At 34.3% G+C, this 16,904-nt stretch overlaps 1 protein-coding gene across 1 annotated transcript in view; it reads left to right on the forward strand.

Moving 5' to 3' along the window:
* The window catches only part of SPEF2 (sperm flagellar 2), a 59,641-nt gene that overhangs the window by 17,812 nt on the left and 24,925 nt on the right, over nucleotides 1-16,904 (forward strand). The window contains 10 exon segments of the mRNA XM_051642753.1: nucleotides 1,407-1,595; nucleotides 2,741-2,928; nucleotides 4,559-4,727; nucleotides 7,722-7,941; nucleotides 8,448-8,578; nucleotides 9,503-9,606; nucleotides 10,473-10,720; nucleotides 13,386-13,488; nucleotides 14,238-14,395; nucleotides 15,642-15,781. Of these exon segments, the coding sequence (XP_051498713.1) occupies nucleotides 1,407-1,595; nucleotides 2,741-2,928; nucleotides 4,559-4,727; nucleotides 7,722-7,941; nucleotides 8,448-8,578; nucleotides 9,503-9,606; nucleotides 10,473-10,720; nucleotides 13,386-13,488; nucleotides 14,238-14,395; nucleotides 15,642-15,781 (1,650 nt within the window).

The following is a 16,904-nucleotide window of genomic DNA, read 5'->3' on the forward strand; positions in this document are numbered from 1 at the left end:
AGCTTTCTTTCATGTTAGTATAATACATAATGAAGTTTGATTTTTCACTTACAGTTGAAATTATGTAATTTGTTCTGCCCTTGGTCAGTCACAGACAGCTGATGGAAAATAAAGCAGATTAAAAGAAAATTGAAGGGATATTATATTTTGGTTTGTTTTTCATACTACTACCAACTGGCATTACGTGTTCCTCTCTTCATAGGAAAGTGAGTTTGAATTCTTCAGATTAAGTTCTGAATTTAGATCCTTAAATCTGAACTTCTTTTTCATAGCACTTTTGTTGCATCTGAAACAAATGTCCAGGGAATCATAAATTTCCTCTAAAAAGCCTGCTATAGGAGTGGTATTTGGTGAGCTGGTGCTTTTGCTTAGATTTTAGAAGTAGTGATGCAAAACTTTAGGTTAAGTTAAGCATTAGGTTATATGCCAAGGACAGTAAAGAGAAGTGTAGCAGTGAGAAGGTATTTCTGTATTTTGTGAAGTGCTTTGGAAGTTAGCAGCCCACAGCCTTCAAAGTATCTGTACGCACTGACCATGCTTCAAGCAATGGTTCAGGATCATTTTCGTGTAATACTGATTAGGGAATTCTATTAATGTCCAAGACAGAACACTAAAACTGTTATTAAGAACCCTTGTATTTTCCTGTGTTCTGATTGCTTCCCTATATTCTCAGTCTGCTGAATGGAGGACATAATTACCCAAATCCCAAGAAAAAAAGGCTGAAAGCACGGACTGCTGGAGAGCAGGGATAAGAAAATTATGACCAGTTAATGATTTGAGGAAAGGGTGTATCTTTGCATTCAGAAGCAAATATTTGAAATCCATAGAATCACAGAATGGTTTGGGTTGGAAGGGACATTAAAGATTGCCTCGTTCCAACACCCCTGCCATGGGCAGGGACACCTCCCACTTGATCAGGTTGCTCAGAGCCCCATGCAGCCTGGCCGTGAACACTTCCAGGGATGGGGCAGCCAGAGCTTCCTTGGGCAACCTGTGCCAGTGTCTCACCACCCTCACACTAAAGAATTTATTCTGCTGTCTAACCTAAATCTGCCCTCTTTCAGTTTAAAGCCATTACCCCTTGTCCTATTATACATGCCCTTATATGCTGCGGTTTCTTTGCACACAGGAAATAGTGAAATTAAAATTGAGTTAGTCTCCACAAATATACTTTTACTAAGTTATTTCAGTTAAGCAATATCAGAATTCACTTCCACAGTTCTGCAATTATTGTATAGTTTACAAAAATGATACTCCTGAATAGACATGTATGTTCTGGTGGTTCATGTATCAAATGAACAGGTAGATGCTGTTATGTGACTCCTTTCATGTTTCTTATGTGAGAAACTAATAGGTTGTCTATGAAATAGTTTATAAGTTTCTCTTAATACTGTTTCATCTTTTAGGAGGTTTACCGGGAAGAGCAACTTATTTACAGACTAATGAGACAATCTCAGCAGGAACGGAGGATTGCTGTTGAACTCATGCACATTCGACATGAAAAAGAGGTGTTGAGACAAAATAGAATTTTCAGGGAAAAACAGTATGAAGAAAGACGACTGAAAGAGTTCCAGGAAGCTCTTGATAGAGAAGCGGTAAAATATTTGCTCCTTGAATTGTGTTAGGACTGTTAGAATACCTTCCTGTTATAAAATGGAATTTGTATTTTCGAGTGTTAGAATTTAGGAATTTTCTAGGGAGTGAGTTAATGATTAATATATTGCTTTTATCTAGGTTCAAAGTTACAGTTAAGTTAATAAGGGATAAAACTGAGTGAATTACAGTCTAGTTTTGATCTTTTCTTCCAGACTAATTTTAACTTCGTAGGGAAACATTTCTGTATGATGAGGTTAAAAGGCACAGTCTTACAGAGACAAAATGACAAAAGACAATGACATAATATCTTGTTTCAAGAATCGTATTTTTAATTTCCTTTATATGTTATCTGTGACATCAATTTTTTACAACTGCTGCAGGATTTTAATTCATGAGTGCTACTTTCTACCTAGTATCTCAGAGCTGATTAATAAATTAAAAGAATTCATAATCCTGTGGCAAACCACAAAGTGCTATGTATGGCCACCACAGGCCACAATGTGATGGAAGGAATTGTACTGTTCTCCTGCCAGAAACAATTAGCAACATCAAAACTTCCAGCCCAGATTAAGTCCTATGTAAACAGCAGCTATAGCTATTGATCACAATACCTTTTTAAGTATGCCTTTGGCCAAAAGGAACACATCATCACAGGAACTACTGATAATTTTCTGCCATAAACAAAGACCTTTCTCAAAGACCAGACAACATCTTTACTGTTTGAATATAAAATTATTTGCAGACCAGAATTGTGTAAGTCATCATATATTTTAAGAGTATTCCATTGTGAATTTCTTTACCAAAGCATCTGCCTAATTGTTCCTCTGAAAGAGCAGACAGCATCATTTCATGTTTCTGTACCCCACAAGCACTAAATATGTTATTCATAATTTTGTCATGAAAGAAGTAATATTTATTACTCATTTATTTAGTTATATGTTAGCAGTTAGCAAATAAACTGGAACTTAGAGAATTAATGTAAGTTTTTAGATTTGTGTGTGTGTTGGCTATCCAACTCTGGTGCAAATCTAGTTGTTTTCATTTCTGGAGTTAAATGAACAAGTTCATATTGTTTCCAAGTGGGAGCACTTTTGCACTTTCATTTTCTTTGTAATCTCAGATTTACTCTTTAAAAAAATTCTAGGCACTGGCAAAACAAGAAAAAATGGATAATCAAGAACAAATTATCAACGAAAGAGAACATCATGAGAAAATTATCCGTGAAAGAGCTCAGGCTCGTTATAAAAAGCATTATTCAATATGTTGGGAAGTGATCAACCAAATAATTGATTTGTCAACAAAAGTAGGAGAATATCGTATACTGACAAACAAGTGAGTATGGTAGTAGTGAGGCTAAACTGTTAGCTGTTTGGTAGCAGTTAGGCTGCATTATTCAGTCTCATTTAAGTCTCAGAAGCATCTTACCTAGATTCTTAGATACATTACAGGACAGCTCCAATTTGTTGCCTCAGAAAATGATGGTATTACTTTAGTGTGAGGATTCACTCATGGGTAGTAGAAGGTGAATTCTTAGCAAACCAAGTTTCACTAGTTCTAGTGGTTGTGGAACTACTGACTTCCTTCTGTAGGAACAATTTCTTAGTTTAAAAGTTAAAAGCTGAGTGATATGAACCTCATTCTAGATTTCTGCAGTAGCTGAATGCTTAGTATAATATAAACATAATTAATTTCCTGAGGTATATCCTAAAAGTAGCAACTCAGCCCAAAATCTTCCGAGTCTTACATATTGTGATTCCCTCTTTTGATGTACCCCGACTGCACAGGGTTTCTGAGAAAGCCCTAAAAGGGCAGCAACCTCCATGTGCTTGTGCTGTGGGAATGTTTCCAAAAGAGAGTGGAGCATTGCTGTTCTTTTCTTTCTTTGGCATTCAGTGATTAGACTTCGGAGTAAGGCTCAGAGCATTAGAAAGTATGCGAAGATCATCATTGCCTTTTAGTGTAATTGTGTGTTAGAATAATAAAGTGGTAACCATTTGAAAGACATATGACTCTATATTTTATGGAAATTATATAGATTAGGCCTAGTAGGTAACAGATAAAATAGCTCAGACACAGTTCAATGACGATTTGATTATTTCCTTGTCTAACATAGTCATGGTTCCAGTGTCACATTTGCTTGTCCTGGATGGTGCAAGCAATGTGTTACAGATATCTGAAGTATCTTTCCCAATAAAGCATATCTAGGTTGTATCTTCATTTGCTGCCACTACGGGCATGTTTTGTCTGTGTTTGTGTGCACTTAATTGTGCAGGATGCAATGTGCATTAAATTATTTTTCAACAGCACAGAGAGTTTATTTAAGCTGTGACACTCAACTATCTACAATCATTACAAAAAAGAAAAAAAACAACAACTCCAAATTGATATAATCTTTAAAAAAATAGCAACCTCCTTTTTGATCATGTTTAGCAGCCACAGAATTCTAATGTGACATATGTCAACATCCTATCTGCATTTAGCTTGCTACTATCAGCAGTCATCTGATTTCATATGAATATTTTTCCTTGCTAAATGAAAAGAAAAAAAAAAAGGAAGAGTTTAATTGTTTAGTTTGCCAGATAATCTTGAATTAATTTAATTTTAGCTTCCAGAAGAAAAACTGTATATATTTTTAGTGAGAGGTGACCTTAATCAAAAGGGAAGGGAAGAATAAGGGGAAGAATATTTTGGATCAGGGAAAAGTAGCTAAGGCAAAACTGTAACAACAGAGCTCTGCCAGCCAAATACTTTGTGGTGATACATTTGTGAAAATACTGAAGCTTACTTATAAAAAACTAATAAAATCTGTAACAATTACAGAAAGCTTTATAAACTATAACTAGCTTTGAATATGCTTGTTTCATGATTTCAGTTCTTCTAAATTTGGGTCTACTATTCTAAAATATCTATACTTTTTTTTTTTTTTTTCTTGGAACTCATTCTTTTTCTTTTCCTTCTGCAGCAAAATTCCATTAAAACTGATGGGTGATTGGAAGGAATTTTTTTTTAATGGAGAACCAATATATGAGCAAGCCTCAATTCAATCTTTGCCTGATGAACCAAGCCCTGAACAGCTTGTAGAGCTGAATAAAATGAATCTGTTAGATGAGAAAGATTATGGTGAATACAAGGTACATCAAACTGATGAGACATAATGGAAAATAATATGCCTTAATGTTTCAAAATCATAAAGATTTTTTGTGATGTTGAATTTCTTTCTTTAAATAGTTTCTGATTAAAGAATTCGACATGCATTTTCGTTTCCTTGCATGAGGTTCCATATTAAATATATGACTATAACATGTCAGTAGCTCTGAGGAGATGGTGCAATTTTAAAACACTGTTATAATTTAATTAATGTATATAATAGTGATTATAGTTCTCTCTTGAATTCGTAGGACCAACATATAAATTGCAATGCTATTAAATTTTCACTAATTGGAGTTTGAAAGTGTGGTTAATGCTACCACATTTGAAAATGCAACAGAAAGTAGGAATCAAAAGCAAGTAAAATGAAATAAAGAATCTGTTAAAAAACCTGAAAGTTTTTTGAACTTATCTATTTATAAGGACCTTGTTCAGACAACATCAAATTATGTAATGAATTTCATGATCACTTTGTTTAGGTGAAAAAAGGCATAAAGTGATCATGAAATTCATTACATAATATATATATATATATGTTACATATATATATTACATTATATAAAATATATATAGTATATACTGTTTATAATTTATAATATATATATATTAGACCTACAGGGAGAACATACAGGACAGACAGGCAGGAAACAGTTACTGGGAAGCACTAAAGAAAAATGAATTTTTTAGTGTAATTGTTGTTTGTATGGCAATGTCACAGTAGTTTTATCTAGATGAAGATTATAAACATTTGATGACACATTTAAAGCCCTTGTTTCACTTCCATTTTTTTTTTTCAAATGCACATTCACATCGTTTTTTTCTGGATTTTGTTAGTTTTATGCCTTTCTGCATCAGCATTCATCAAAAGCTTGTATCATATGATGTGTAAAATTGTAGGCACCAATTCATACTTACATCTTCTAAAAACTAAATTGGACAGCTAATGCCTTCAAAGTAATGCTTCTATATCGAAGTGTATTGGTAGATCATTCTGTCAAAGTGCATGTTCATTTTCTTAACCCTGGAGAAAAAAAAACAAATCAGTACAAGCAACTTGGCATCTCTCAAGAGTAATAAGTTTACATTAGGAATACTGACTAAAAGTGTAAAATATATCTGATAAAATATGAGAACGAAATACAGTGCTATCAGTCTGTTGCACATTCCACATCAGATTGAGCTTGAAAATATTTTGAAACTATCACATGATCAGTTGTGGCAAATCACTTAAATTAATGGAATTAACCAAAATAAGCGTAACAGCTCAAAATATAAAATGATTTCCAGTGTCTGTCAAGAGTGTTGACCAGGAGTTCTATAACTATAATCTGGATACCTGAAAACTTGTTTCTTACAGGTAAGCTACTTGAGCTCAAGACAGGTACAGTCTAGCAGTCTTCCGGTAAAAAAGGCAAGAAGACCAAAAATTTAGTATGAGGGAACATTACATTTGGAATTCCTTTTTCCTACACTTCTGACAGAATTTAAAGCAACTGATTCATCTCTACTTTCATGTTTAAGGAAGAACAGTTCAGATTAGATTAGAGGTGATACTGTCCAACTAATTTTTTTTTTTTTCCTACTGATTACAAATAGGTGATATTTTATTTCATAGTGATAATAAGAAATATTGAGTTATTCTATCTAATGTACATATTAAAAGTCAATAATTATCAAGTTCTGTTAGTAAAATGTCTACTGTGGCAATAAATCATTCATGATAGTAGGTTCAGAAAAAGATTGCATATTCTACCTGAAACATGAATTTAAACATTATCTTTTGACAGAACTTAGAATGAAACTGTTTGCTTTTGTTGATGGTGATTAAATATTTAATTTATAGAATTATACAATTGTTCAAGTTGAAAGGGACATGAAGGTAATTCAATTCAACCTTTTTGCTCATAGCAGGGCCAGCTTCTGAGCCAGATAAGGTTGCTCAGCACCTTGTCTGTCCAGCTGTCAAGCGTTTCCAAGAAGAGATTCCACATATGTTCTGTGCAACCTGTTCTAGTGCTTAACCACTCTCATTGTGAACATTTGACTTTCTCTTTCAACCCTCTATTGCTCATCCCAAATGAGATGACAAATTAGAATCTAATTTGGAATAGTATTAATCTGCATCCAAAAAACTGTGTAGTAGACTGCAACCAAATAATAATTAATACAGAACAAGCATTATCCTGCATACTATGATGTTCTATTTTAGCTTCTTACAGCATAAACTGTACATCATGAGTTTGCTATTGTAATAACATCCAATACTGAAAGACTCTGTATTAGAGTGTCAAAAGCACAATTTTCTGTTAAATTCTTTTGACTGCATCTTTCCTTTCTCATCTTTCCCCAAATGTGATTGTCAGTAAAAACTGACAAATTGATTGTCAGGGATTTACTAACAGAACCTCATTAAGCTGTATGCTGCTAAATCATACAATTGATAAATATCTGTCAATATCAGAATAGAAAAACTGGAAATTTCTACTCAGCATTTCCTTAAAATAGTTTGAATTATGTGTTGTTTTGGATTTTTTGACATCTCTATTGAATATGCCGTAGGCAAATAAATGTATTTGAGATCTTTGTCTGTAAGAATTTTCAGAGATTTATGTGTGATACTGGACAATAATGTTACCCAGATTTTAGAATTATGAGTATTAGGGGACAAGACTCCTATGCCAAAAACCTGCTACTGATTTGTTTTCATGAAATGATTTTTCATGTTTATGGAATAAAAAAAAATATATATTCTAGGCATCATTAAAATGGTTGTAGGAGTCCTTGTCTATCTCAACTAGGAATTAGTGAATATCAATAAATGCTATGATATAGCTTTTAACAAGGACTTGTTCTAAAAAGCATTTTGTTATTTAGTAGGGTTCAGATTTGGTTATTGTATATTCTCATTTTATGTATAAATACATATAAAGAAAGATAAAGGACAAGGCATATTGACAAAGTTTTTGTCATTTATACAGAGTATGACTGGGGAATGGTGCCCAGCTGAAGAGAACAGTGAAAACAAACCTCCTCCTAATAATAACATACTGGGTCATGTGCTTCGTAGACTGATGGATATATTCTATCCTCCAAAACCCACACCTTCACCACCTGTATTTCCTCCATTTCCTGTCAAGGGATGTATTTTGGGAAAAGCTTTTAGTGGAAAAACTACCTGTGTAAAGTTTATTGAAAAAGGTAGAGGTTTTGTTTCCCTAAAATTCTTAAACATATTTTTTTGCATTAAAATTCCACTCTTACAAAGAAAATAATTTGAGCAAATCTTTGAACTACTAATCCTTCAACCTCAGATGCATCTGTGTTTTGCAGGCATTGGTTGCAAGTCATTCCTTCATTGTGTTTCAAAAAAAAAGCCCCTGAACTTGTATATAGCATTAATATAGTATTACTTCTGCTTTGAGAATTTTTAAAAAACCAGAACTTTTGTCTAACTTCTCTGAGGATAGTTGGGATGATTGTTATAGAAGAGCCTAGTGAGATAGCTATGATTGTGGATGCACACTGTCCAGTAGTTACAGAGAAGAGACATTGGAAATAATCTATCAGAAGCCCAAACAAAAGGGATAGTGCATTACTTTGCATGTAAAAATGCTGTCTTCTCATCGTTACTTGCCAGTAATAATGCCTCAATATGTATGGTCAGCCGCAACTGTAAAGTTACCTATTTTTTTTGTGTGCATTAGTTTGCAATATTCAGATACTATCTGTTGATACTCTGGTTCAGGAGGCCATCCAAGCTTTTCTTAAAAATGAAGTTAAAAGTGAACACAATGTGATTTCAGAGGAAGCAGAGAGTTCTGGGGAACAAGATCAGGTAAGAATTTTTGTTAAGTTTGGGTTTTGCTTCCACAAGGAGTTGAGAATGAAATACACAAGGAAGAAAGCATGTTGTTTCAGTTTTTCACTCCATTTCAAAATTAATTCTAAGTTTGGACTTGTAAGACTTGCTTCTACTTTATAAACAACGCAGTACTTAAAATGGTTAAATTACTTAGATGGTGACACACTTTCATAATTGTGAATTAATTTATTGACCTCACTGCAAGCATTTTCTGTCTGAATATGAAGAGTTTATTAGGAAAATCTGTCCTGTGTGTGCTGGTTAGAGTTCTACATTGTGTTAAAGCTCTTGCTAACCCTCACATCTATCTAAGATATGGTACTTCCTATGTCATTTCTGAGTTAGCAAAAATGTACTCCTGATCATGCTGCTGCTAAGCAGATAATTCATCCCATGACAAGGTTAGTTTTCTTTATGTTCAAAGATACTTAATTCTACAGTTATCTCCTTGGATTAATTGCTCACTGGAAAATTCTTCAAAAGCTAAGATACAGAAGAATCCATGTAGAACTAATGAAGTTAAATGCTGCTGTAGGAAACTGTCAGTGGATTAGTGGTAGTGAAAATCACAATAAGTTGACAATCAAGGCAGTTAATTTTTTATTTCTTGGTCTTCATATCCTTTGTTTCTTGACTTTGTTTCTGTCTGGCTATTTCATGGGTGTAATGATAAAAATCATTACAAGATCTCAATTAAATTTGGCCTTTTTTGCATCAGTTGAAACTATTTCTTCTTAACAAATAACAGTAAATATTAAATATACATAAATAACACAACTAACAATAAATTCAAATAAGTAAGTAAATATAATATTTATAGTAGAATCATACTTTTTTTTAACAGTGAGTGTTTTGAACATTCTGAGCATATTAGTCTTACGCTGCACTCTTCCACAGCTGTCTGTACGTGCCCAGCTTGGCTCTGCATCACAGAAAATATTGAAGAAAGGAAAAAGTATTCCTGATGAAATACTCATTGACATCCTATTGGAAGCCATTAAGTATGAAATTGTGTAGCTTTTCTTTTTTCTCAGTTATTTGGAACAAAATTATGCAGCTTGCTGGACAAGATGTAGTAATTTCTCTTTATTAGGGTATTTTTTGACCACTGGAGTTTTTTACTTGAAAAGTGGAGCTAATCAGTGAAGTTATTTAATGCTCATTTTATGCTAGCAGTAGAGTGCTAGCAGTAGAATTTAGCCTTAATTTATACAGACATTATTGTAAACTGCTGGAGGTCAGTAAAAGTACACGCATAACTATTGCATAGTCCTTAAATATAACTCATGTCTCAGTTTTGTTAATTAGTTGGAAGGTATTCAGAAAGAGTATTTTTTTTCTTGTAGGCTTTGTGAGATGCATAATCCAAGCACTCACACATAAGCATTTTTCTGTACTTTTGTTTTACGGCAAATTTTCACAACTACCTTGATGTGCAATTAGCACTGAAGTTCCCACATCAGTATTATTTAAGCTATACTACTCCAATTAGTATATTTTAAAAGTACAACACAGATTTTGCTATTTGTTACTTCAGTGCAAAAGTTAGTAGAGAAAGTAGTGAAATAAAACCTCTAATCATAGTCTGTATAGAGATTAGTTTTGAAAACTTTATTTTACAAGAGAGCAAAAATTGCGGGTTTTTTTGTTTTTTCACTTTTAGTTAGGCTTGATGTTATTTTTCTAGTTTAAAATCCATTGCTTTACAGATTAAGTTAAAATTATGATTGTCATATTCTGCATTCATAAGGATGTTTATTACATTGAAATTCAGAATGAAAGACTTCCAGGGCAAGGTCTTCTTTACATGTTGTTATTATTATGCTATCAATTCACTGAATGATTCTGGTTCCTCATTTACTTTTAGGCAAACACCACCAGAGAAGGGGTGGATTTTGGACGGGTTTCCAATGACAGTTAAGCAGGCAAAGCTATTTGACAAAGCCTACACAGGGTTTGATCCGGAAGCAGAAGATGCAAATCCTGGGAAGCTCTCACTTGTTACAGATCCCAGAGTCCCTGACAAGTTGCCTGTTACCTCTCCTGCATTAGATGTTGCTATATTATTGGATATTTCAGACACCATAGTACTGGAACGTGCTGCTGACTCGAACTGTAAGTTTCCAACTACTTTATAACAAAGTTAAATGACAAACAGATTCTGATATATGGGGTATGCTTAGATTGCTATAATATTGACATAACTGAATTGTGGGTTCTTTGCAAGATAGAATCATAGAACTACAAAACGTTAGGGGTTGCAAGGGACCTTTGGAGATCATTGAGTCCAACTTACCTCCCAGAGCAGGACCACCTAGGACAGGTCACACAGAAACACCTCTAGATGGGTCTTAAAAGTCTCCTGAGAAGAAGACTCCACAACCTCTCTGGGCAGCCTGTTCCAGTGCTCCACCACCCTTAGAGCAAAGAAGTTTTTCCTCATGTTGAGGTAGAACTTCTCATGTTCCAGATTGTGTCAATTGCCCCTTGTCCTATCACAGGGCACAACTGAAAAGGGATTGGTCCCTCCTTCTTGACACCCCCCCTTCAGATATTTACAGACATTAATAAGATCCCCTCTCAGTCTTCTCCCCTCTAGACTGAACAGCCCCAGGTCTCTCAGCCTTTCCTCACAAGACAGATGTTCCAGTCCCTTAATCATCCTTGTAGCTTCTGTTGGACTCTCTCAAGTAAATCCCTGTCCCTCTTGAACTGGGGAGCCCAGATCTTGGCACAATAGTCCATGTGTGGTCTCACTAGGACAGAGCAGAGGGGGAGGAGAACCTCCCTTGACCTACTGGCCACACTGTTCTTAACGCAACCCAGGACACTACTGGCTCTCTTGGCCAGAAGGGCACATTGCTGTCCTATGGATAATTTGTTGTCCACCAGGACTCCAAGGGCCTTCTCTACTGAGCTGTTTTCTAGCAGGTAAACTCCTAATCTAGACTGGTGCACGGTGTTGTTCCTCCACAGATGCAGGACTCTGCACTTGTTCTTGTTGAACCTCATTAGGTTCCTCTTTGCCCAGCTTTCCAGTCTGCCTAGATCTCACTGAATGGCAGCACAGCCTTCAGGTGTATCAGCCAATCCTCCCAGCTTTGTGTCATCAGCAAACTTGCTGAGGATACACTCCATCCCCTCATCCAGGTCATTAGTGAAGATGTTGAATAAGACTGGACCCAGCACTGACCCCTGGGGCACACCACTAGTCACATGTATCCAGCTGGACTCTGGACTGTTGATCACAACCCTCTGAGCTCTATTTTTTAGCCAGTAATGTAATAACAAGTTGCATATTTGAATTAAAGTTAATAAATTATATATTTTCCTCTGAAAATTATGAAATTAGAAATTGTTTAGGTTTCTTGACAGCTTTCTTCTCAATTTGTAAGGCCCCTCTTAACAAAAAGTACATGACTAGGTATATGTAACACATTAATCCCAAACATAACTTACCAGATATACCTGTAAATTGTACCTATTGGAGCAACACAGCACTATTGCATAAATTCTCTACATCTCACAGTATTGCCTTATTTAATTGTGCATTATCACCTTGAATGCTTTAAGATTATTTAAAAAACTTTTATTTGTTTCAGTCAAAGGCAGACTAGGAGTGTGCAAATGCATGTGTATATGCTTGTTTGTACTGAAATTTCACTGAAGCTGAGGTTGCACAGTGGCTGGTGTTAGCACATGAAACAGCAGCTGGAAAAAATACAAGTTACAACAGGTGCAGAAATGTGCCTCATTATAAATGTGTAAATTGTATTTTTCTCCAGGAAACACATTTGAAAAAGGATGGAGGAAAGAATAAACAAAGGGATGGGCCAACATTCATTCTCAGCGGGTGCCAGCATACCCTCCCTATTTATTACTGCCTTTGTTTTACCTTCACTTAAGCAGCGAATTATCAGGAATAGTCAGTTTTGGCCAAAAATGGCAAAGGCATTAAGGGCTTTTTGAGGGCTGTTTCACTTCCAGACCACACATTTTTAATTACTCTTACTCACCTTGGCAAAAGACAAGTTCTTTCCATTACTATGCCCCATATTGTCCTAATTATAAGGAGATTCCTCTTCCTGTTTTTCATGGCATGGTTTGAATTAAATCACCATTTACCTTTAGCTTTTATGTACTGATAGTGGTGAGAATGAAGCAAAATCATTAGAGCTTCTGCTAACAATGCAGTGAAGATAAAAGTATATACACTTGTTAATTTATGATGTTGTGTTGCCAGAACAAAATGTCATAGTATATAATGTAAACTCAGAAATCCACACAGAATTTATTTCATAAGATGTAATGGGGTGACGGAAAGTTACAAGAACCATAGAAAATAGAAATCAGTTAAAAATGGTTTATTTCTAATAAATTAAAGGGTTTTTTAAATATTTCAGAAAAGGAGTAGTTACTTCAAGGAAGATTCAGATTAGACTTGGAAAATGCCTTCTATATGTTAGAATAGATGCGACTGAAACAGTCCACCCACAATAATGTTCCCTCTCTTCAACTGGAGATTTCTATGATGGCACAGCATCCATCAGGACATGTTAGTGCTATAATTGGCTGTGTACTTAAACAGAGAAAGAGGCAATTTTATATTTCTGTATTTTTTTCTCAATGTTTGTTTGGTCCTCAATTTTTAAATTAAAAAATTTAAGATCAAGGAATATTGAATTTTTTCTTTTCATAATTATCTTACTTAGGGCAAATAACTACCTGCAGAACTTATTTTTTCATTATATGCTCTTATGTGCTGTTTTCCACTGAGCAGCTAAATTAAAGTCATCTCAAACTGCACAAGAGAACAATCAAAACTCCGATGCTGAAATCCCAGAAAAGAATCTTGTCTCAGTCAGGGACAAGGTGCTACAGAGGTATGTTGTACAAAGTACAAAGTGTTACTTCAGGCTGAGATTTAGGCATGTAATTAATCTGAATCTCACGTGTGATCCGTGATAGTGCTGACATGGCTAATGTTAGGATTTTACTTAGTAGTTTCTTTAACATGAAGTCTAAAGAGTACTTTCATTTTTGAAACAATATAAATAATCCTAGAACATAAGAATTAATGTTTTGCTTTTCCAAGGAGAATTTTTTTTCATATATATGTTGCATGAACTGTATGTATACATATACATGTATGCATATATATCTATACATACATATATCTGAGAAATGCCGTATATGTGTGACTGCCCTTGAGTCAGATGTACTAGAATCACCAAAGTCACTTCTGTGTTTCTAAAAGAAGTCTTAAGATTGATGTAAATTTACATAAAGACGAAATAAAACAAATGAGTTTTGTTTCTAAATATTTAAGACTATCAAACGTTTTAGACTACTACATTATTTATAACTATTTTTGTTGTTGTGTGATAATAAAGTAGGTTTAGCTGGTGAAAAGTAAGAGATACATAAGACCAGTTAAGAGTAGGAATTTTGCTTTTTTCCTGTGTTGAAAATGAAGGGGTTGATGTGGATGGAGTATTATTTTACAGAAGATACTGGGTGGGTTTAGTATTCTATTAGATACTCTGCTTTTTCTTTTATTTATTAATTTGGAAAAATGTTTTATCTTTCATTATTTAGATAGTAGTTTTATACATTAACATGATTTTTCTAGAATGACAGGCTTTCTAAACACGTGGCCAGAATTAGACAAATGGTTTTCAATCCATCAAAATATTCTTGTGAAAGTCAATGCAGAGACACAGGAAAGTCTGGTCTGTGAAACAGTGAAAGAAATTATAATGGAAGAAATTGCCAAAAGCCAGGATAGAAGTAAGTTTTCCTGTTCTTACTTCTTACAATTCAGTGAGAAAATATTTTGTTCTTTACAATTAACACTAGTAATTAATATATAAAACTATATGGAAACACACATTTTCACTGGCACTGCAAGACCCTGGGAATTTGTAGGTTAGTGATAAATGCACCAGAACTGTGAACTTTGCTGTGATGTTTTTACATTTTTAGAGGATATGGGCTAATTTCACATCATTATAAAGGTCATTTGAGAATTATTTTCTCAAATGTTGTGTCCAGCAGTTTTTTTTCTTTTTACAACTTAATCAGAATGGTAGTTTTTCCACTGAAGCATCCTGCAATAAAGTGTTTTTCAGAGGCAAGTATGTTACACTTAAAGTGAAACAAAACACAGCTACTCTTCAATGCCAAGCTTCTTCCAAAGAAAAAGACAAGACAGCAGTGTTTTAATACAAGCCTATTTATTTTCTTTTAATATTTTCAAACCCACAGCAAAACTTTCCAAAATTCATGCACCTGACTCTGAGGATTAGTTTTAAAGTAAAAATCTAGTTTTTGTAGGGTCCTTCTATGGTCACTGATGAGATGCTGATTTCTTTCCACAGGTCTGTTCAGATCCTAAGATTGAATCATGCTCTGAAGCTGCTAGCTACATCCAGTATTATTTTGCTATACTATAGGCTGGCATTGTTATTTATTCCCATTTCTTTCTCTACCACGTTATCTTTTCCAACTCTTTCTTTCTTCCTATCCATCATCTTTCATACTTTTCAACTTCTCAGAATAAGGTGTATTTTTCACGTTAGGCCAAATTTAGCTAATTTTATCTGTTTCTTCTTCAATGGTTTTCTTGATCAAGTCTTTGCTAAGTGGAAGCTTTAAATGTTTAAAACTGTTCTTTAATTAAGGTGCAAGTCCTTGAAATCATGATAGGTATAAGAAATTTCAAAATTGTATCAACACCACCAGACTTGGTTTACCTGGTAAAGAATGCATGCATACTGATTCATTATCTTCCTGTTTCTCTTGCAGTGATGGACTTAGAAAAGTATTAGTCCTGCAAAATATAAGCTTAACTGGAAAGTGATTTTGTAACTGTGGCATCACGGATTTGATTAGTGTCTTTTTAGATGAACAACACCTGAGTAATGAAATATTGAATCTGTTCCATTATTTTGAATTTGTCAGAGTAGCACAGATGTCTAATTCTTTTAATACTTAAAATACATTTGAAGGTACTAATTTTACTTTCATATTCTAGGGTCTGTTCAAGAAACATCAACAAGAAAAAAAAGTTTATCAGTTAAACATGAAAAACGGCTTCCTTCCATTGGTGTGGCACCACCACCAATTGAACCAGGATCAGAAAAATGGATTTATGTAGATGAACCACTTCCCAAGGTATATTTATTAATTATTAAAAGTCTTAGGTATCAAAGTATGTATTTTTCCTCAGTGTTTTATGCATATTCTACCTCAATCTTTTGTCTCATTGTGTTATTTTGTTTCAACATTTTTCAATGAAAGGAGCACTAGTACTGTATTTTATCTATACAAGTAACAGTTGCTGCTAAAATATAAGACAAGGAAACACACTTTGAAATTTTTTGTAATTTTTTATGCTAATTCTTCACAATGATGTTGAAGAATAACTTGTGGGTGCTGAAACAATAATACTTTTAAATATTATGAAATACAAGCATAAATTTACTGGGTCAGTTTCCTGTCTCTGACAAGGTCTAGTTGGAATCTTGTAGAAAGAATGTAAGAAGGGGGAAGGTGTGCACTGATCTGTCTTCTAGGATACATTTTTCTAACATCTTTTTCCCCAAGGACTTCTTCCTAGTTTTCAGTGATGTGAACTCTAGGGATTTCCTGAGACAACTGTGTATCTGCATCTTTGTGTGTAGTAGCTCTCAATAGACATTTCTTCCATGATTATGTCTAGTTGCTTTTTTAGAGCAATTTACTTTTTTATCTCCATGCCACCGCCTGTATAATTATGTTTTTTCTTTGAAAAAATGTTTCTGTCTCTTTGCTTTATGCCTGTTGTTTGCTTGGATCATTCAATGACCCTAGTTCTTCTATTGTGAGGTACAATGAATAATAATTCTATAATCACCCTCTAAAGTTACTGAAGATGTGACAGGCATCTATTACGTCTTCATTTTGCTCAGTGTTTCTTTGCTTCTCCTGTCCAGTCATAATCTGTTTAACTCCTCTCATGTGGAGTGGTTCAATATGTTCAGTCATGAATCATGACTTTCTCTCTGTCTGTTCTGCTATAAATTTCTTGAGATGGGGAGCTGGGACTGCATGCAATATTTTGAAGGATGCATAATGATGCTTTGTATTTAATTTTGTAATTCCCTTTCCAGTATTTACCAGTCTTGCTTTCATGGCTTCAATTAGTTTGCATAAAACAGAATTGTCATGGTTGGAACAGATCTCTAAGATCACCTAGTCCAACAGTCAAAAAAAAAAAAAAAAAAAAAAAAAGCCCGCTAAAGCATGTCCTGAAGTG

This window comes from Apus apus, chromosome Z, assembly GCF_020740795.1.
Source record: "Apus apus isolate bApuApu2 chromosome Z, bApuApu2.pri.cur, whole genome shotgun sequence".
NCBI lineage: Eukaryota > Metazoa > Chordata > Aves > Apodiformes > Apodidae > Apus > Apus apus.